The sequence below is a fragment of the Adelges cooleyi genome, unplaced genomic scaffold, assembly GCF_023614345.1.
Source record: "Adelges cooleyi isolate 19-005CV unplaced genomic scaffold, UGA_ACOO_1.1 ACOO_flye_CR_arks_rails_tigmint_CR_PRNA_376, whole genome shotgun sequence".
Taxonomy (NCBI): Eukaryota; Metazoa; Arthropoda; class Insecta; order Hemiptera; family Adelgidae; genus Adelges; species Adelges cooleyi.
In genome coordinates this window covers 1,991,770-2,015,752 of record NW_026096053.1, presented here as the reverse complement: position 1 = coordinate 2,015,752, position 23,983 = coordinate 1,991,770, and the positions used below count along the sequence as shown (strand labels likewise).

General features: G+C 30.2%; 2 protein-coding genes across 7 annotated transcripts; both read right to left on the bottom strand.

Annotated features, from left to right (window-relative positions):
• Window positions 1-238: 238 nt before the first annotated feature.
• On the bottom strand, window positions 239-5,207 carry LOC126840727 (proton-coupled folate transporter-like). The gene is made up of 7 exons (XM_050576645.1): window positions 4,587-5,207; window positions 2,126-2,674; window positions 1,850-1,951; window positions 1,623-1,760; window positions 1,422-1,505; window positions 694-850; window positions 239-392 (listed from the first exon to the last, which is right to left on the bottom strand). Exons 1-7 carry the CDS (start codon window positions 4,927-4,929, stop codon window positions 329-331), a joined length of 1,437 nt encoding a protein of 478 aa, XP_050432602.1. The 5' UTR covers window positions 4,930-5,207; the 3' UTR covers window positions 239-328.
• Window positions 5,208-5,410: 203 nt separating this feature from the next.
• LOC126840728 (proton-coupled folate transporter-like) lies at window positions 5,411-22,303 on the bottom strand. 6 transcript variants are annotated; one of them, XM_050576648.1, is made up of 7 exons: window positions 21,912-22,303; window positions 8,309-8,857; window positions 8,007-8,108; window positions 7,795-7,932; window positions 7,594-7,677; window positions 6,500-6,656; window positions 5,411-6,098 (listed from the first exon to the last, which is right to left on the bottom strand). In XM_050576648.1, the coding sequence occupies exons 1-7, from the start codon at window positions 22,177-22,179 to the stop codon at window positions 6,035-6,037; spliced, it is 1,362 nt and encodes a 453-aa protein (XP_050432605.1). In that variant the 5' UTR covers window positions 22,180-22,303; the 3' UTR covers window positions 5,411-6,034. The 6 variants fall into 6 exon arrangements, with proteins under 6 accessions (XP_050432605.1, XP_050432604.1, XP_050432606.1 ...); XM_050576647.1 differs by lacking the exon at window positions 21,912-22,303 and adding an exon at window positions 9,964-10,426; XM_050576649.1 differs by lacking the exons at window positions 5,411-6,098; window positions 21,912-22,303 and adding exons at window positions 6,161-6,295; window positions 9,964-10,427.
• Window positions 22,304-23,983: the final 1,680 nt, after the last annotated feature.

The window sequence follows — 23,983 nt, the reverse complement described above, 5'->3', positions numbered from 1 at the left end:
AGTTAATCTAAACTATTAATTATTTTTAAAAACTTTACTACTGCTAAAATTACTTTTTTTATTTTAAAGAAAATTATGTAGTATAGGTATGAGTCTTATAACTTTATACTGCCTAAAATAAGCGCAATTCATCTTATCGTTTGTTACACTCACCATATATCAATACTTAAAAATATTTAAACAAAAAGAGGAATAGAGTTCCCATTTAAGCTCACTGACTACATTAAATAACGCACAGCATATAAAACAGTTTTATTAGAAGTAAAATAATATAAAATTTTACAAGTAAATTAAACAATGGTCATGACGTCGTGTAGGACCTAACAGATCACCTGACAGCTATATTATAACTATCAGATGCCCATAAATGTCTGCATTTGTAGTACACAGTTCTGAAAAATAAAAATTTTAAAATATATTATTTCATAATAGTAAAATAATAATATTTAACAACACTACGAAAATGACTTATTTTTCGAGATTTAGCCATTGCATCTAACCTTTCTTCTTCAAATGCCTATTCGATTGGTTGGCGACCATCATAACAATCCCATTTTACCTTTACAATTACATCTTACCTATATAACTCTCCAGTTATTTTGTGAACGAAGTAATAGAACGTTTGGCTAATATAAAGCGCAAAAATATACAGTGTACATGAAAATTATAAAACCTGATAATAAAATAACTTACAGTAAGACGACTAAAATAGGCGCCGTCAAAATAACGTTTAATAGGAATACTGCTCCGGTTAAATATTCGAAAGTAAAATTGTACGTAGCACTGTACAAAGCTACTATAACGAACGACAGTACGGTGTTGATAAGGCCTTGGGCTGAGTTCATTCGACCTAATATTAACATCAAGAGGACATTATACACTTAATTTCTATCGTTGTCAGGGATGCTGTCATGAAAATTAAATACCAAAAAAAAAGAGTCCTAATTACTGAACTAATAATTGCACATAAAAGTTTAACTTTTAAATTAAGATTTAAAAAAAAATTATTTTACCTAACTCCTTGAAAAGAGGGGATTTAATGTTCTGTTAAAACTAAGTTTACACTGAAACATTATATATTCAATTATCTACTTACATATATTAACATGGTAATACAAGGTAAACAAAGGATAAACTTAGCGAGGATCTTAATAAAGAAAATTTATAGTGAGATAACTGATATGTATGGTTTGACGAATAGGACCAAAGAAATATCTATAGTTTCGGACAAAATCGATCGCCCGAATTTTTGTTTTAGGTCCAAAACAATATGACCTTAAAAGAGGGGATGCCAATAAATTCAGCAGAATTGCAGAAAACAGTAATGGTGGTGATAGGGTTAACGGTGGCTGGTGAAGAATTAATGGATTAAAAATAATTAATGATGGCGAGTTGAATTGATATAAAGACCGTCGTCTCACCTAATTCTTCTTTTTCCACCATTTTTGAAGTCAACGAAGTAGTAATAGTTAGTGCAGTTCCATGGTACAAGTCAATTAACGGGACTACGAATACAAATAAAACACATATTTTTACACGTTATGATTATTGTATATTAATTATACATCAGCTATGTAGCAAAAATAACTTATTAACTATGTATAGGAACAGACAAAACTTACTGATACACATTTGCCAGGGTTGATTAACCAGTACGTAGCCAAACGCAGCAAAAATGTCAAAGGTACCAGCTATAATACCAATAACTATATCGTTTATTTTCAAATGGTGGCTTAACACATACACAGCAAATAACGTACCTGAAAATCATATTGTTTTGTTGAATAAGAACAATTACAATTATTCTCGTAAAAAGTAAGGCTCAGGATAATATGTATGTGTAAATTACCAGAAAGCATGGTTATCATTTTATAGGCTGCAAAATAGCTGTATTCCACTTCCAGCCATCCAAATTGGTAACGTACAAACCAATACATTACGGCGTACTCCCCTGAACAAAAATAATATAAAATTAGTGTAGAGTGACAAATAACTAAAAAAGAATATGGCGTCACGACAAATTGTTTAATACTATACTAAATTTAATTAATCGTTTGATTTCTGATTAAATTCAATAAAACTAACACAACGCCCAAAGGCCATACTGTTCACCGTAGTAGCTCACCCGATAACCGTCCAACTAACACTGACTGGCATACCAGTAATAATAGCAGCGTTATAGGGTAATGCTTCACTTTGCCCTTGAACATAGATAAATAGCCCTGAAAGAGATATCGCGGCTTATGCCAAAGTTTATTTTCCTCGTATGGTACCGACGTGTCTTTGACGGCAAAATAACCGATGGCTAGAGCTACAGAGTTCAACACAATGGACACTGCGAACGCTCCGAAGAACCCCAACTTGACGTTTAAGATGCCAGATATGCCCGTGCCGATCAGCGAGCTTATGTAGTATGTCGCGTTGAGCATTCCAAACCGCACGGTTCTCAATTCCACGGCTGTGTTGTCAGATATGTAGGATATCAACCCAACCCAAAACATGCAACTGGAGCCGAACAACCCTGGTGTGACTGCTTCGAACACTGCGGCGACTTGCGGAGGCCATGACCAGAAATAGGCATTCATAATACAAAAAGCGTCAGTCAGGATCTGACCGACGATCGGTAGACATATCAACGGTTTTCTTCGCTTGCCGTGGCTATCACTCCATGGCCCTGAAAAAGTTCACAAAACACAATTGCTACAGTTATGACAATACCAAATTGACTATACGATATCGGACATATATGTTTTTGCTTTGACAGGAATCTAAGGGTAGACTGAGATAATCCCTTAACTGAAATAAACACGTGACCTACAATTTAAAAAAAAATTATCTTACGTTTCTGTTATGAAAATACATTTTTTAATAATATTTACATAAATAAACATAACATATTAAAATAGAACAATGACATTTTCTAAATTAAACTCTCCTAATTACACAAAAAAAAATGTTGTTCCCGAGAAGATCCAATGACGTTCATCACATTATATTTTAGTTGTAATTCATTTAATTTTAAGATACCCACGATTTTTAAAGGGGATGAGAGCTTTAAAAAATAAATTAAAGGTTTAGTTAAAATGTTATTGAACTGAAAAGTAGCATGAATTTTAAATTATTTTGAATAATATAATTCATTTTTTGTTAATAAATAAGCGTATTTTATTATTTGATTATTTAATTAAATTCGTGATAAATTATAAAACAAATGAAGAAATGTACACACATATTTCGACACCCCTAATTTATACTGACAATATAAATCATAGCTGTTAACTAATTATTAACAAAATAATAAGTCACAAAGAATACTTATAATATATTATTTTATTTATCAGTAAGTTATTAATTTATATGTTTCATGAAATAGTTGAAAATATATTCAATGTAAATAGTTTCCCATTTTTAAAAATATGTAATGCTTAAAAGACAAGTATTAGTATATATTATTTGTAGTAAATCAAAGTGTTGTTTTGTAAATTTGCCAATAACGATTATTTGTAATGTATATACTTTACACTATACTGTAAGTCGATAATATGCAACAACTTATAGTGTAATCAAAAACAAATTAAACATTTTGAGACTGAACAATTAATTATCTTATCTTTGTTTATTACAGTTATAATAAGGACTATTGGTATGCATTGAGTGGTTTTATGTTAAAAAACTGATATTATTAAAAATAAGCCTTTTAAGATTTCTTATGTCTATATTACATATTTTTTATAACCTATTTTAGTATGAGAGTGGATTGGCATATTTTAAAGCGGAGGGGTTGTACGATTGTATGATGTTAATACTTTATTTTACATCAGTCGGATAAGTATTGGTGGTCTAACAATAATTTACTAAAGAACCAAGGCAGTTAAAATAATAACTCCACCCTTGGCTAAACAAGTTGGATAAAAAATGGTTACACTAAGCAATATATTGACTATTTGTAATTTATAATATAAGTGGTGGAAGTTAAGTTACATAAAAATTGTATTATAAGATGTACACAACTTTTGTATACACACACTGCACACATCCCATTTCTCAGTTTTTGAAGGGAAAATATGATGTTTGCCAATTGTACTCTATCCAGAGTTGGACATACTTTTTCTAATTAAAAATAAGCTACTAAAATTGAAGATAATTAATTTTCTTGTTGTGAAATTAACAATAAAATTGTAATTGTTGTTCAGAAATCAGAATAAAAATAAAATTCTATAATAATAGTAATATTAGTAATTTATTTTATTATAAGCTATAGCAATGAATAAACTGAAAATTGTCTGATAACTTTTATCGCCATTCCTTTTGGCATTTATTGTATGATAGTCTAGAAAAAACTGTTAAGCAAACTTATGGTTAAATATGTAGTAAAGATATAAAATCTACTTGAACCCTAAACCATAAAAATTATACACTTCTTGCGTACACGTGTTACGACAACGATGTTGTCACCTTCAGCGCTAACAACAGACTCTTGAGGTTCAAGTAGAGTTTATATCTTTACTATATTATATGATAGCTTGATGATTCAAATATTAAAAAGAGATTAAAAATACTACACACACACACCACTTTCCACGTACCTGCCAATATTATAAAAACGACGGGAATGGTGTACTGAATTAACGTTTTCCACGAATGAATGATGGAAACGACGTGTTGGGCTGTCGTTTCGCTGTTAACGCATTCACCAAAAGGTTCCATAGGGTTACAGGCTTTTCTTAAGAGCAAGTTGTTTTGCAAAAATGCCGAAACCGACATGGACAGCGAATACAGCAGAGTGACCGATTCCAGAGAAAACTTGGAAACGTCGCCAAACATCGGCGGGGTCCGAATTTTCGATATTAACAGGTTTTTTTTTTTTGTAAGTGTTGTAAACAAATTCAACGAATTTCTAAAAATCAAACTTTCTTTTCTATAAAACATATATAAATCATGTTTTCGGCACACCGTCCACCGTACGACTGCAAACGATCATGGTGCTACGACAACTGACATTCAAAAGCTAGAAACAATAATCTCCATAATAAGCGGCGCACGCAGGGGAGAAAGAAAGAGTCAAAATTAGCTGACAATTCCCACTTCATCTCCTCTAGAGTTTTTTTTATAAAACAGTGCTGATAAATATAAGAAGTAAGATACATTTAGTCTACCTAATTATAATACCAATTGACTAAGTGACGTATAATTTGTTACCGACTAAAATATAAAGCATTTTATTTTTAACGTTATAAAATACTATAACACCTACAAAACATAGTACTACGACATTCAACCTTTATTTTTTTTAACAATACCAAAGTTTCATACTTTCTTTGCATTATCTGAGTTTTAGGTTTTCTCAGTACATCTAGTGGTTTTTTTTTTTTTAAATTAAAGTTGTAAAAAACACAATTTAATACAATTTAAAGATACAAATTCTTCGATATAATGCTGATATTTTAGCATTTGTTCCTAGTAAAAAGAGAACATTTGACAAACAGTGTAATAAATTGAGTACAAAATTAAAATGTTACAGTCTACTTAAAGCCTAACGGCTAAAATTACGAACCATGGAACATGCTTTAGTCTGGTGGCTACTGAAGCTAAAGTATGTTCCACGCTAAAATACAAACTATATATTTTTACATTATAATAATTTAATAGTTCATATACGTTATTAACAATATTTGACATTATGAATGCGTTAATGCTTTCGTGGACTGATACATTATTTGGATGATTTTCGGATACATCCACGTCAATAGTTATAGACCGACGTTTCGGACTCATTGCAGTGTCCATCTTTAGGGCGATAATGGTCTCGACTGTTCAGCTGCCGTGACCATACTTATGGTCGAGACAGTCGAAAACCTGAAGATGGACACTACAATGAGTCCGAAACGTCGGCCTGTAACTATTGACGTGGATGTATCCGAAAATCATCCAAATAATATTTGACGTTCATTTTGCAACAAAATGTGTATACAATAATATACAATTTGACAAGTATATCAAAAAACTGTCATGACGTCGTGTAGGACTTAACAGATCACCTGACAGCTATATTATAACTATCAGATGCCCATAAATGTCTGCATTTGTAATACATAATTCTGAAAAATATAAATTTGAAAACATATTATTTCATAATAGTAAAATAATAATATTTAACAACACTACAAAAAATATTTTTCAAAACATATTTTTCAAGACAGCCATTGCATCTTACCTTTCTTCTACTTCAATTGCCTATTCGATTGGTTGGCGACCATCATAGCAATCCCCACTTACCTTTACAATTACGTCTTACCTATATTATATAGTTATAATAATTGTCTAATTATTTTGTGAACAAAGTAATTGAACGTTTGGCTAATATAAAGTGCCAAAAAATGTCCATACTGTTCGAGATCCAGCTAATTGCATCTTATCCTTATAACTACTTAATTATTTTATGAACAAAGTAATAATTTATAAACAAGAAATTATGAAACCTGATAGTAAAAAAACTTACAGTAAGACGACTAAAATAGGCGCCGTCAAAATAATGCTCAATAGGAATACTGCTCCGGTTAAATATTCAAATGTGAAATGGTACGTAGCATTGTAAAAAGCTACTATAACCAACGACAGTACAGTGTTGAATAGACCTTGGGCTGAGTTCATTCGACCTAATATTAACATAAAAAGAAGTTATACACCCAATTTTCTAGCGAACTTATAAAAATACTTAAAAATATTTAAAACAAATTGAAATATGACAAGATTTTGGATACCTTTCATATCCTTTTTATTATGAACTTAATATTTTACTTTTAAAATAATACTTTTTAACTTTTTTTAAATAATTATAACTTTGTTTTACGTTATAATTTTCAAAATTAGATAAACCATTGTCTTTAAAATATTGTATCTTCCGATTTTATAGTAGGTATTTTTGCTCAAAAATTTATATGGACCGATAAATCGTATTCAGCGTAGCTATGTTTAGATGATTTTTTTGAAAATCGTGTCTAGGATATTATGAACTACCAAAAAAAAGAGTCCTAATTACTGAACTAATAATTACACACACAACAGTTTAACTTTCCAATTAAGATTTTGAAAAAAAAATTGCCTATACTAATTCCTTAGAAAAAAGAAGACATAAGTCATAATGTCCGCTTAAAACTAGGTTTAAACTGAAACATATATAAAAATAAATAAGTATATACTTACATAGAGTAACAAGATAAGATAAGTCAAACAAAGGATAACGTTGGAGAGGATGTAATAAAAAAAGCGGCTAGTGTGATATGTATGGTGTGACAGATAGGACCAATGAAGTAATATCTAAGAATTAGCTTAGACGTGACTAAAAAAGCCAAAGATCCCAATAGAGAAATAATACTTACTAAATAATAATGTATTTATAATTTCGGGCTAAATCGATCACGTGATTTTTTTGTAGTACTATTTACTCCAGGTGCAAAAACAATATGACATTAAAAGAGGGAGAGCCAAAGAAAAGGGACCTAAAACTGTAAAGGTGGTGATAGGGCAGAGAGTGGGTTACAGTATACTTTATCTGACAACAATTAATAGTTAAAATAAAAGACGACGTCTTACCTAATTCTTCTTTTTCCACCATTTTGGAAGTCAACGAAATAATTATAGTAATTGCGGTTCCGTGAAAAAAGTCAATTACCGGAACTACGAATAAAAGTAAAACACATACTTTTACACGTTATGAATATTGCATATTAATTATACATCAGCTATGTAGCACAAAAAATTTATCAATTATGTATAGGAACGGACAAAACTTACTGATGTACATTTGCCAGGGCTGGTCAATTAGTACGTAGCCAAACGCAGCAAAAATGTCAAAGATACCAGCTATAACACCAATAACCACATCGTTTATTTTCAAGTGGTGGCTTAACGTAGAAACAGCGAATAACGTACCTGGAAATCAAATAGTTTTGTTAAAAAATTCGCATAAACATTAAGGCTCAGGAGTAAATGAACGTATGAATTACCAAAAATTATTGTCATCATTTTATAGGCTGCAAAATAACTGTACTCCATTTCCTGCCATCCAAATTGGTATCTTACGAACAAATACATTACGGCGTACTCCCCTAAAAAAAAATAATATAATATTATTGTAGAATGGCAAATAACTGTAAAAGAATATGACGTCACACCAAATTGTTAAATATTATACTACTAGTGGAACTGTAATTAGTTGTTTGATTTCTAATTAAATTCAATAAAAGTAACACAACCCACCCCCGTAGGCCATAGTTCATACTGTTTAAAGTTTATCGTAGTTGCTCACCTAAAAATCGTCCAACTAACACTGACTGACATACCAGTAATACTAGCAGCGTTATAGCGTAATGCTTCACTTTGCCTTTGAATATAGATAAATAGCCCTTAAAAAGATATTGCGGCTTAAACCAATGGTTATTTTTCTCGTAAGGCACCGACGTGTCTTCAAAGGCCCAATAACCGATTGCAAGAGCTACAGAGTTCAACACAACGGTCACTGCGAACGCTCCGAAGAACCCCAACTTGACGTTCAAGATGCCCGATAAGCCGGTGCCGATTAGCGCGCTTATGCTGGAAGTCGCGTTGAGCACTCCAAACCGCAGAGTTCTTAACTCTGCGTCTGTGTTGTCGGAAACGTAGGATATCATGCCCACCCAAAACAAGATCTTGGAGCCAAACAACCCTGGGGTGACTGCTTCGAAAACAGCGGCGACCTGCGGTGGCCATGACCAGAAATAGGCATTCATAATACAAAAAGCGTCAGTCAGGATCTGACCGACAATCGGTAGAAATATCAATGGTTTTCTTCGCTTCCCGTGGCTGTCACTCCATGGTCCTGAAAAAAATTACAATTCATAATTGTTACAATTATTGCAGTACTGAATTGGTACAGCTATTTTTTTTTTTTTTTGGCGGGAATATAAGGATGGGCCGAGAGGGCTGCAGCCCAGGATCCCCCACAATTTCTAATTATTTCACGGCCAATTGTAAAAATACCACATTTCTTCAATAAAATTTAACTACTGCACCTATCTGAAATCAATATCCGTCGTACAGTTTGTTTAAAAAAAAATCACTTTTACGTTCATCTGATGAAAGCTTACGTTTTTTAGTGATACATACATAACTTATCATAAAATTAATATATAACAATACAATTTTAAAAATAAAACCACCCTAATTGCATAAAAAAATGTTGTTCTCAGGAAGATGTAACGACGTTTATCAGGTTTTATTTTTGGACTATTTAATAATTAGTAACAGAATTAGTTGGAATTAATTTAAGATACCCGCGATTTTTAAAGGGGAAGAGAGCTTCAAAAACGAAATTAAAGATCAGGTTAAGATATAAATAAATTAAAAAAATAGCTTGAATTATTAAATATTTTGAATAATTCATTTTATTTAATAAATAAGCGTATTTTATAATTGAATTATTTTATCTTTAAACTAGAGGAGTCCGCCTAATTCTGACTTCAGATTCGTAATCTGCGTAAAAAACACTAAAATATGGCAACAATACAAATTACATAAAACCGAGTGTCCGGTAAAGTGAGTTTATGCCTATCCTACCCGAGACCTTCAAAGGGGATGAGAGCTTCAAAAAAAAAAACAAATTTATAAAAATTAGGCTACCCTATCATGTTGAGAAAAATTGAAGAAAAGTAATTTTTTTATTTAGAAAATAACAATAAATGTATTGTTCAGAAATCAGAATTAAAATAAAATTCTATATTTATAGGTAGGTACATTTAAATTATTATTTATAATAATTGTAATTATATGAATTTATCATGTTATAAGCTATTGAGATGAATGACTTAAAAAATATTCTGATAACTTTTATCGTCATTCCTTTTGGCAATTATTACATGATAGCTTTATGATTCAAATATTAAAAGAGATTAAAAATACTACACACACACACCACTTTACACGTACCTGCCAGTATAATAAAAACGATGGGAATGGTGTACTGAAACAACGCTTTCCACGATTGAATGATGGAAACGACGTGTTGGGCTGACTTTTCGCTGTTGACGCATTCGCCAAAGGGTTCCATTGGGTTACAGGCTTTTCTCAAGAGCAAGTTGTTTTGCAAAAAAGCCGAAATCGAAATGGACAGCGAAAACAGCATAGTGACCGATTCTAGAGACAAATTGGAGACGTCACCGAACAACGGCGAGGTCCGAATTTTCAATGGTAACATGTTTTTTCTTCGCACGCTATTATAAAAAAAAAAAATCTTTTCTGTAAAATATACCGTTCGACTGCCGATGATCGTGGTGCTACCGCAATTGCTACTAATAACTATTCTACGGTCGTGTGATAATCAGACACAGATATTATATATAATAAACTAGATTGCTAACTAGCGATAATAATGTCATCTTCGCCATTTTTGAGGGATTCGTTTGTATACAAAATAATATATATATTTGTGATTCTGTGTTATCAACTTAACTTATAATTATTGTTATAAGCATATATTTGCGTGTAATAGGGTTATAATTTCCACAAAGATAGCGGAAAATGGTTACTTCAATTATCCCTAATGACGGTACGCTTAGCAATACACTTACGGTATTGCATGTACACTTAGCAATCTAGTTTATTATATATCTGTGTAACAAAGAGACGGGTACGGAGTGCATTAAATGTAGCCTTGTTTTCGCCGCCGCAAAACGGATAATAAGCGGAAGTGTATTGTTCGTGGTATCAGTGACGAGCCGCAATTGTGTAGACGAAAATATGTGGTCCGGTTTTCGGAATGCGTGTGTCCAGATCGGCGTAGCTGTTCATTTTTTATCAGCTGTGGTAAGCAGTTGTTGTTGCATAAAAGCCGGTTGTCGTCAGTGGTGGTCTGGCATTAAATTGTTGAGGAGGCAACTACAGTTGTGCACTTAAAAATATAAAGACGTGAATTTCCTAGACCTAATAACTGGAACCCTAATAGTAGTAAACCCCCCTTTTTGAAATTTGAACAGAGGACTTTTACCAATTTCCCAGTTAATAGTCATAATAGCATTACCGGTCATCTATAATGTGATATGTTATTTATAATATAATGAGTCTTTCTAAAAATAATCATCATTAAATTGTTGTTGTACCTTATATAGTAGTATAACCGTTATCACAAATTTAAATACAATTTACGAATGATGAAATTGTAATAGCAACAGTTTATGGTTTTTAAAGTGATTAGTGTCTTTATAGTAAATAAATAATGATCATGACCTATTACAATCACCAGAAACAACGATAAAAAAAAAAATAATCAGAACAAATTATAACTTAAATGTTGACGTACGTATTTAAATCAAGAATAATTTGCTGAATATTTTGATTGGTCGATAACCGACATGGATACCATGCCACTTATGACATGACTACCACCACCCATGGCTACCTAGTTATGGATAGTTACTTAAAGTTTAAAATTTATAACGAGAGGAAGGGTGGCGTTGTATTATATTTTTATCTGCGCGCATTACTTTAACAATCTCTACCTTCCGTCATAAATTTTAAACATTAATTACTCAAAAATTAATTATCCAAAACTGATTTTCGACCAATCAAAATTCGCAGCAAATTATTCTTAATTTAAAAGCTTATTAAATATATGCACTGCTATTTAGGTTTTAAATTTGATAGAGCTCTAGAAAAAAATAAAAATTTAAGTATTGTCTTATACCGTAAAATAACAAACTAATTAATTTTCACAAATAAAAACTACAAAATTGCGATTATTTTAAGAGGAAAGGGAATGTCTTATCCTTAATGTATCATCATATGATCCTATGAGACTATAAAGATTTTGATGGAGAGGGTTATAAAAAAACATTTATTCGACCATACATTTTCAAACAATATCACAACTGAAAAATAGTTAGGCCGAAAATATCTAGATCAAAAAAATTTACTCGAACGTATTTTAGACAAACAAATTTGTATATTTACACATTACTGTAAACAACAGAAAAGTAAAAAAAATAAAAAAGAACAGAATGAAAAAAAAAATTTTTGAGTGCGTTGTACAGAAATTAACAATTTATAATTATAACTCAGTAGTCAGTTGGAATCCGGTGCGTTCGATGAGTTTTTGTTTCTGCGCATGCGTATTATCTTGCCGGACGGTACTGCACAGTGTGTACTGTACTGTGCATAATGCTCATTGTATTGCCGATTACCTACTGTAATGCCGCTTGAGCATATTTTTCAAATTATTCCATTTACAATAATACTTTAATTTATTTTTTACATTATTATAATAGACGTTTAACAATTGTAGTTATACAATAATAACTCTTAAAAACTATAAGTTGTGTCTTATCTGGTAACAACTAACATGTAATAACGGGCTAGTAGTCTAATTCATTTTTAAATAAAGTAACACAGTTTTTTGTTAAATAACTACGTAATAATTATTATTCATTTATATGAACACAATCTAGTGCATTATAATAAGATGTACATTAACCACGTTTATTTTTAATTTCCAATTGTACTACAATTAAGTACTCGGCTTGTTTGTGTGGGTGTAATGTGCTTTATTAATTAATATTTTTTCCTTTAGATACTGGAACGACCCTATTATTAGTATGAACTTCAAAAACTAGTAATTTTTTTTTAAGTATTATTTATTTAAATGCAAATTATTATTATTATTGGAAAATTTTAAATTATCTACTTCATATCTGAAAAATCTTCAAAAGTTAAAAATATGTAGATTATAAAAGGAATGGTTTTATATAAATGCCTGTACAATGTACATAGTATATATCTCTTGGTATAATTATTATATTTGAAGGTATGTCATTTGACGTACTTTTAATTCAATATTTTTGTTGGTATTATAATCATTCTGTAAATGACAGTTCAAATAATTATATCATCTACCTACAATCCCTCAAAACGTACGTCAGTAATGTAGTATGTATAGATATTAGACGTTGAACTTGTAGTTAAATAGGTGGTTGTACAAAGTATACTCATCATTGTATAGTATGTATTAATACGTACACTGCGCCATTCCGCAAGAAGAAATCTTTGATTTTTCAAGTTTCATTAATAAACATGCAATTTGCATGAATTTGCAAGCCTAGTTTCGGAATTTGCATGATAACAGTTTAGATAGAATAACAAAAATATCATAATCGGAGCTGGTGAAACGTTTCGCTAACCCCGCCCTTACGAAAAAACAAAAATTTTCCTCATAAATGTTCTTTTTTATTTATAACCTTATAAGTATACTAATACCTGTAGAAGTATTTTTAATTAATCTAATATCCTAATAGTTTTACTAGTTATCCTAGTTTTACTAAAAAAAAAGAAAATTTCACTCTTTTTATTTAAATTAACAATTAGGTAGAGAAAGAAATATATTAAAAAAATGATGAAAAGTTTTCAATATTAAAACAAAAAGTAAAAGATCTTTTAAGTATGACAACCATATTATTTCGGATAATGTGGTTAAAGAGAATAGACAGTAAGAAATACGGATGGCAATGATACCTAAGGCATTTATTGAGGATTAAATATGGCACTTATTACAGTTTTGGGCGTGTACGTGCTAATAAGGTATACAGAATATTGAAAGAGAACATGTTTTTAAAAAGATGTCACGTGAAACAGTTAAGTGTGTTAGAACATGTGACCTTTGCCAAAAATACAACTGGTCCACAAGTAAACCATACTCCACAACAATCACTAGACCACTGTCCTTAGATCTAACGGGCCCGTTACCAAAAAGGCTGGGGGGGGGTACAATACATTTTAGCTATATATATATATATATGTATAAATAAACCCCTTACGCCCTTACGAAAATACAAAAAGGTTCCTCATAAATGTTTTTTTTATTTATAACATGTGTAATTATATTAGGGGAAGAGGTATAATTTGGTATAATGTAAAAAACAATAAATACAATTATATTACAAGTAAAATAATATAAACATTTACAGATAAATCATATAACTGTCAGTGTCATGACGACGTGTTAGACTATCACCTGACAGCTATATTATGACTATCCGATGTCCATAAATGTCTGCATTTGTAATACATAGTTCTGAAAAATATAAATTTGAAAATATATTATTTCATAATAGTAAAATAAAAACGTTATAATAATAATATTTAACAACACTACAAAAATGTCCATATTATTCGAGATCCAGCTAATTGCATCTTATCCTTATAACTACTTAATTATTTTGTGAACAAAGTAAAAATTTATTAACAAGAAATTATGAAACCTGATAGTAAAAAAACTTACAGTAAGACGACTAAAAGAGGTGCCGTCAAAATAACGTTTAATAGGAATACTGCTCCGGTTAAATATTCAAATGTGTAATTGTACGTAGCACTGTACAAAGCTACTATAACGAACGACAGTACAGTAGAGAAGAGTCCTTGGACTGAGTTCACTCGACCTAATATTAACATTAAAACAAGAGTTAAACTGAAACATTTATAACAAAAATCAAAGTATCTACTTACATAATAGTAACATGATAATATAAGGTAAACCAAGGATACCGTTAGTGAAGATATAATAAGGAAAGCCGATAGTGTGATAGTTATGGTTTGAGAAATAGAATCAATGAAGTAATATCTAGAAATTACCTTGTACGTGAATACAAAAGCAACAGGTCACAACGGAAAAATAATACCTACTCGATAAAAAAGTATCTATAGCTTCGAGCCAAAGCGATTACTTGATTTTTTGTGTTCCTCCAGGGCTAAAAACGGTATGACGTTAAAAGAGGAAGAGCAAAAGAAAAGGGGGCATAAAACAGCAATGTGAGTTGTATTAAGATTAAGATAAAAGGGGACGTCTTACCTAATTCTTCTTTTTCCACCATTTTGGAAGTCAACGAAGTAGTAATAGTTAGTGCGGTTCCGTGGAACAAGTCAATTAACGGGACTACAAATAAAAGTAAAATACATATTTTTACACGTTATGATTATTGTATATTAATAATACATCAGCTATGTGGCAAAAGTAACTTATTAACTATGTATAGGAATGGACAAAACTTACTGATATACATTTGCCAGGGTTGTTTAACCAGTACGTAGCCAAACGCAGCAAAAATGTCAAAGGTACCAGCTATAACACCAATAACTACATCATTTATTTTCAAATGGTGGCTTAACACAGAAACAGCAAATAACGTACCTGAAAATCATATTGTTTTGTTAAATAAGAACAATTACAATTATTCGCATGAACAATAAGGCTCAGAATTAAATGTACATATAAATTACCAAAAAATATTGTCATCATTTTATAGGCTGCAAAATAGCTGTATTCCACTTCTAGCCATCCAAATTGGTACCGTACAAATAAATACATTACAGCGTACTCCCCTAAACAAAAATAATACAATATTAGTGTAAAGTGGCAAATATCTGGAAAAGAATACTACGTCACGAAAAAAATTGTTTAATACTATTCTTATAATGATTAATGGTAGCATTTAACTAATACTAAATAAAAAAATTTAAGCTGTATTGTCGTTAAAAAAAAATGTTTTTATTTTAAAGGACGCAACACTACCCATTTATTGATACTCATCTGTGCAGGAATTTTTTGAAAAATCTTAATTTAGAGCATTAACTATAGTGTATACTTGTTTACTAATACAATAATAAAGGTTCTTTATTGGTTGTTATTATTTTAGTCAAACTATCACAATTATTTTTCCAAGAAAAATTCAAAACTACTTTGTGCACAATTGTCATAATAATAGGTATAAAAAAAAATGTTATCGGTGAAGTAAACGAATATCAAAAAAAAAAATTGTACCATCAAGAATAAACATTTTGAATGTGTTTTACTTCCAGACAAAAAACATACTCATGTTAAAACCCTTCAACAGTTATAATTAAATTTTAATAAGCTCTTTAATTTCTGATAAAACCCAGTGAAACTAACACAACACCCATAGGCCATACTGTTCATCGTAATAGCTCACCCGATAATCGTCCAACTAACACTGACTGGCATACCAGTAATAATAGCAGCGTTATAGCGTAATTCTTCACTTTGCCTTTAAATATGGATAAATAGCCCTGAAAGAGATATCGCGGCTTATGCCAAAGTTTATTTTCCTCGTATGGTACCGACGTGTCTTTGACGGCAAAATAACCGATGGCTAGAGCTACAGAGTTCAACACAATGGACACTGCGAACGCTCCGAAGAACCCCAACTTGACGTTTAAGATGCCAGATATGCCCGTGCCGATCAGCGAGCTTATGTAGTAAGTCGCGTTGATCACTCCAAACCGCAGGGTTCTCAATTCCACGTCGGTGTTGTCGGATATGTAGGATATTATGCCCACCCAAAACATGCTCCTGGACCCAAACAACCCTGGGGTGACTGCTTCGAATACGGCGGCGACTTGCGGAGGCCACGACCAGAAATAGGCATTCATAATACAAAAAGCGTCAGTCAGGATCTGACCGACGATCGGTAGAAATATCAATGGTTTTCTTCGCTTCCCGTGGCTGTCACTCCATGGTCCTGAAAAAAATTCACATTTCATAATTGTTACAATTTTTGCAGTACGGAATTGAGGGCTATTCGATGTTGTACAGCATCTTTTTTTTTTTGGCGGGAATATACTAAGGACGGGCTGAGAGGGCTGCAGTCTAGGATCTTCACAATTCTATTTATTTAACGGCCAATTATTGTAAAAATACCGCATTCCTTCAATATAACATTAAACTACTGCACCTATCTGAAATCAGTACGCGTCGTACCGTTTGATTAAAGAAAATCACACTTACGTTTCTCTGATGAAAGTTGAAACTTTACATTTTCTTAATAAATTAAGTTCTCTCTAAGTTCCCGGGAAGGTCTAAGGACGTATAAACGATTTTATTTTTGGCCTGCTTATTTCATAAATAGGAAAAGAATTAGTTAGAATTAATTTAATTTAATTTTAGACACGTTTAAAGGAAATGAGAGCTTCAAAAATGAAATTACAAGTTAGGTTTAGGATAATGTATTCACGTATTACACCTAAAAAAAAGCGATAATCCAAATATTGTAATTCTTAGAATACCAAGTTAAAAATGAAGAATGCAGAAATTGATTCGTAGACTTAAAAATATGGCTAAGAAAAAGGAGTTAAGGACAAGTGGTTATTTTGCAAGTCATTATTTTATAAGTAAAACTAGCTATTTTTAAACTTTCCTCTTTTTTTCTGTAGTCATGATATTTTGAAATTTTGAGATCATATAAAAAACATCATTATCCCTTTAACGCGCAGATCTAAAATCAAAATTTAATAAATAAGACAACTGTGGCATCCATAGAAGCCACCATTATAAAGACTGTAAACGCGCAACAATATATTTGAACATTCTACTTTTACGTAACTGTGGCATACATGGTAGCCATTTTTTTATCAATATAAAAACAGCTGTAAAATTTACTGGTTTTGGTTATGTTTATCAATATCGATAAAATATTATCAATGTAACCATCGTGACCATATAGTATATAATATTATATGGTGATAACCGTATTATAATCGTGCCACTGATTCCTAAGTGGTAATAATTTCAAGTTTTATGTTAATTTCAGTGATTTTATGACTTTTTCGGTTTTTACTAAGTAAAACAATTCAAATAAGTACACAGTTTAATTCTTTATAAAATGTTACATAGATGGTAGACTATTGATAAACGATTGTTCTGTTTTACACTAGTTTTGCGTTCAAGAAAAATACAAAAAGAACTATTTAAGAAAAAAACTGGATTTTTAATTGCTGATTATAAAATGTTTTAGTAAATTAAAATTATTAAATTATATATCATTGAAATCGTTATATTCTGTAGTTCTTAACAGTATATTATTTATCAATGTAACTATTTGCGCAAAGAAGATTTATGAGCACAAACAGTTTAAATATCTATAGATCCCAAAAATGTGGTTGATTTATTTAACGTTAGACACTCATTTTCTCTGAACTGTATAGTTAAGTAGTGTAATTTTCATTCAATGATTGAATTTTATTTAATGATACATCGATACTTCTAAAACTATGTAGGTATAAAATAAGTACTTAATCAATCTAGGTCTAGGAAAATTCAATGGCCCTTTATAGTTTGGTGGCATCTATTTCAGCCACCGTCTACAGGACTTAATTTTAAAGTAACATTGATGTTCCCTTAAACAAAAATGATATAAATAAGTAGTAGAATGGTAATAGTATTCTAAAAGAACGATTTAATGAAAAAAATAGTTCTGCCCGTCTAGGGTATTTTTACAAGTGGCCTTCATATATGCCACAGAATGTAAAATTTCCGAATTACAATAATAATAAATTACAATAATTCTGCGCGTCTGCCGTACGAATAAAAGTGGTTTTCATAGAGGTCACTAACACATAAAGGGTTGTACATAGTACATCCTATGTGGTACGTAAACTTACTTAAATGTATCTATGAGTCTTTTTGACAAAATAAAGAAAAAATATATTATTCAGAAAAGTACCATAATTTTGCATGCAGTTATTTGTTTCCTTTTTTTACTTTTGTTTCGTATTTAATCTAACCAGAACGCCTTTATTCAACTTTGAAGTTCAATGTTCTGTGAATTACTTGTATATATAACCATTTATGATAGATAATATAATGTTTACTTGCAAAATTAACTCGGTGTTTCAATTCATGTTTTATATCAATTATCACCTATACAAAATACGGATTTCTCAAGTTCAATATGAAAGTGAAGGACGAACATATTAACACGCTATTTATTCTATTGACTTTAAAATATTATTTACACTAAAATATACTAAATTACACACACAAAAAAAATTAGTCATGCTTGGACAGTATCCTAAACAAATAAAGTTTTTGACCGGAATCTAAAAATAGGTGAATTTATTGTTTATATCTATTTTAATATTATATTATTATAGTCATACTATATTACAGTTTAAAACATTTTATTCATCTTTCAGTTATAAATTTAAAACAACTGGAAGCTAGCCAATTCTTTATTTCAGATTAATTCTAATATTTTCTGCGCTACATTGTATTATTATAATTATTATAAATGCGTATATTTTTTATGAAAAAGGTTATACATACATGGGAGCAACGACTTAGATATGACTTTACAACAAAGCTAATTAGTCCATATACAGTAAATTAATCATACAGCCTTCCATGTTTTCATTTTATAATTTAAAAATAATCACTAGTTGGATATATTAATAATGTTTATAAACTATTGTAATATTATTATAATGTAATCATACTTTTATTATTATTATAGCTTTGGTCTTGAAAAATTAAAAATAAATTATTTACATTGCTGTATTATTATTTAGTTTTAATATAATATTTAATACAATTATTAATTATTATTATCATTGTTGTATTAATCGTTATTGATTTCCGTTGAGTTATTTAAGAACTAACTTACCGATAACAATGATATAGTCTAAGTTTTTCTAGTTATTTTAAGGATATTATCCTTTGTCACATACACGTTTTATTGTTATAACTGTTTTTCTAAATACACAAATATATTTTGATTTACTCGAGGCTACGCCCACCACACACCACTTTTTAGAACTTGAACATTATTTTATTCAATTAAAAAATTTTAATTTATTCAAACTTTTTTTCATACTAAGCGTTTTGGAGAAAAAGTAAAATGATAACAATTTCCTTTACATTATTTTAAGAAAAAAATTAGGTAATACAAGGTGAAAAATTGTTTAATCTTAAAATAACCAATTGCAATATTTTATAAACAAAATTTTAATTAAATCAGAGACCAAAACAAAATTGTGACTTCAATAAAATAGTCCACCATATCTTCTACAAAATCTGGTAAACATCCAAATAACGTATATATTTTTCATCTTAAAATAACGGCGTACTATAACTTTTTCAAAAAATATACAAATTAACAATCCAGATAAATATTAAAACTCTTCCTCTAGAAAGAGTGGAAACTTTTTCTTTATTTCACTTTCTTGGTTGTAGTTTTGTGATTTGATGTTATGAAAATTAGACTGAATATAGATTTATTGTGTTGGCTATAAAATGTTTAACAACTTTCTCACTATGTCCCGACCCCGCTATGCTGCCTTTTTTTATAACACAAATATTATATACGCTTATTCTAATTGGATTAACTAATAAAAACCACAACTTAATTATAAGCACATAAATTCCTTAAAAACGAAATTAATTTATACCAGCAATGAAATCTCGAGTAAACCAAAAGATTATAGGTTGCCATGGTAACGTAACCAAGAATGATATCTTACCAAGTTCAAAAAGTATAAGGTAAGTTCGACTAATAACATGAAAAATAGTCATCATTTCTAAGTTTGTTAAACTAAAAAGCTGACATGTTTAACACATATCAAGCTCAGTCAACCACATAAACATTACTGTGTACACATTCAGACGTCTCGGTTTAATAGATCGCAAGAAAAAAAAAATTCGTCAAACTAAATCAACAAAACACTTATTCAACTAATCACCACTAAATTTTAATCAGCTTATATAAATAATAGTACAAGTACACTAGAAAAATTTTAGAGGAAACATTGAAATCCACATAGTCACTATCGACGGTCATTACGTACTATTAGTACGTATTGAGTGGTTTGCTGTTAAATAACTGATAACATAAAAAATATGTCTAGTTCTAGTTGTCTAATGTCTACATTACGTATTTGCCTATCTCAGTGTCATACTTAAGAGTGGATTGGCATATTTTAATCCGATGTATTTATTATTTAAAAAACACATTTTATCAAACTTAAATTTTTCCCTGGGTCGATTAGTTTGTCAATATATTTTTTGCAACAGCGGGGTTGTACGACTGTATGATGTTAATACTTTATTTTACTTCTTTTGGTCACAAAAAATTATGTTGACAACGTTTGTTCCTTTAAATTATTTAGTATAAAGTTAAAAATAAACACACTTCGGAAAAAAAAATTAAATATTTCCCTTGAATAAATATTTAAAAATTGTATATTTTATTAAATAGTTCCCATAAATTCCTTATTACGGAGTTTAGTAAAAATACCCAGCATATTATTATATACTAGGATATAATATTTTGTTTATTATGTTATGTCCGTTATTTATACAAGTTAATGATGAAGTATAGTATAATAGTATACTGACGTACAAAATATATACCTATTTGGCCCTATACTAATAATATTAGAGATAATAGTTAGACTTTTGATATGTTTACAAAGCCTTATAAAATATAAACAATAATAGTAATACCCGGATTTATTATATTATAAGCTGTAGAAATAAATAGATTAATAAATATTCAGAAAACCATATTTTAATTATTATGTAAGTCAATTATTATATGATAGCTTTACGATTTTTGTATTAACCTTGTAACGAGCCTGTAGCGAATGTACCCGTTACAAGCAATAAAAATATAAAATATTTGTCACCTAAATGATTACAATTTTTATATTATTAATTTAAATGATTAATGTATGGATTAAAAACTTATTTCAAAGCAATACATATCTTGGACATTTTGATACTTGGCCGTATTTTTTTTGGTCATTTTATCCTTAAATATTTTTAACTACACAACCTATTACTCATAATAATGTTATTGTATTATTATAAAGTCAACAGCTGTCCAATATGTGTTAGTCGATAACGTTTAAAAACTGTTGTTGCAATATAATTGTATTAATAATAATTATTGTTAAACTCGACGCCTTCGGTGTTATCATACTATAGCAAACAATTATTGTTTTTATTGCAGCGCCGACGTTTAATTATTAACGCATTATATTATTATAATATAATTATGTTGTGTTTAAAAGAGATTAGACCACACTCGCGTTGCACGTACCTGCCAGTATGATCAAAACGACGGGAATGGTGTACTGAATTAACGCTTTCCACGAATGAATGATGGAAACGACGTGTTGGGCTGTCTTTTCGCTGTTGACGCATTCGCCAAAGGGTTCCATTGGGTTACACGCTTTTCTCAAGAGCAAGTTGTTTTGCAAAAATGCCGAAACCGACATGGACAGCGAATACAGCAGAGTGACCGACTCCAGAGAAATCTTGGAGACGTCGCCAAACATCGGTGGGGTCCGAATTTTCGGTATTACCATGTTTTTTACAAATTCAACGCATATGCAAAAATCAAACTCTCTTCTCTAAAATACATGTTTTCGGCACACCGTTCGTCGTACGACTGCCGCCGATCATCGTGGTGCTACCGGCAATTGCGCAATGGGGAACGTCTTAATAAAACTATATAATACCATACCCGTAGACGTTATAATATCATACACGTTAGTGTAGTACCTGTTTATTAATAATCTGCACACTCCAACGCTACGCCACTACGTTATGCACCCGCTCTAGTGCTACGATAAACAAGTATAAGTATATATTATACATAGTGAATGTACCAACGTCTGACGTCATAATATTGTAGTATTATTATGCTAACCACCAGTAGTAGAGTGTAGTAAAAAATAGGTCGAACAGGTTCGATTGCTCAAATCGCTTAAGAAAACCCGTGATATTGCATATGACAATATTATCATCGAGACGATCACGGTGTTTATGTTATATTTGAGGGGCGCACGCGGGGGAGAAGGGGAGAGACTAAATTGGCTGACAAATCCCACTTCGTGCCTTCAAGTTTTTAACGAAACACGGTTTTCTAAAATGAGAAGTATGATTTTTTTATTTAACGTTATAAAATACTATAAGAACTACGCGAAATTATTCTACGATATTTGACATTTCTATTGTTGTTGTAACGGTGTGTAGGATTCTTTCCCTGAATCCGAGGCTGGCCTAATATTTTCTCGTTGTTATATTTTAAATACTTTAACAGTTTACAAAACAAAAATCAGAAGCACACATATCTGCCAGGATTCAACATAACATCCCAAACCCACTAAAATATGCACCGGAGAAAACAATTTATTGTAATACATTAAAATGTATAAAACTGTACACATTAATGTAACATGGCTTTAGACCTATACTTAATGACGATCGACTAACTATTGATTCTTAGTAATAATCAATTCGTTTGTATTTTGTGTCTTATACATAGGCTAATAACCTAGTAGTTGGAGCCTGTTAAAATAAATCCAATAAAAAAAATCAGAAATTTATAATTTTATTCTGTGTATAAAAAAAAAAAAATGTCTACATGAATTCTGAAACCAGTTCTGAATTCAGAAAAAGAGATGGAATAAGAAAGTCTATTTGAAAGTTATTCTAGTTACAACACATGCCGAAAATACCATAAAACTGCATTTTCTCAAACTTAGGAAACCTTTTAAATTTACAAATTGGTACATGACATCTATTAATTTATGCATATTTATGACTTTCAGAATTCAGAATTCGAAAAAAATTTTAGATGCTATTATTTTTAAGTCTTGAAAATAGTAATATTATTAAACAAATGGTTGTATAGAAATATAGTAAAAAAAAATATTAGAATGTTTCCATTTTAATTGTAATTATCGAAATATTAAATACTAATGACATTTTATTAAGTACTTTAGATTCTTAACTATTTATTATTTCTAACTTCCTATGCTTATTACATGGTAGAGAGCATACAGAGTCGTGACCATATTTACGCTCCAAATTAAAATAATATGTATTTTTTTTTATTTAAAAATTAATTAATTATTAAGTTCATCCGGAAACTTAAATAAATAAAAAAATTAGTCAATTGATTTATGGATAATAATATTTTTTTACTGAAAAACACTTAAACTGAACTTTAATTAATAATAACTAATAATTATGAATTCTTTTTAATTAGAAAAACAGCCGATTGTTTTTATTACACAAATTAACAATTATTTAGTCTTTCCCCTCTTTAAAAAATCTTTAGCACAACAATTTGTTTTACACTAAAAATAATGCCAAAAAAACTAA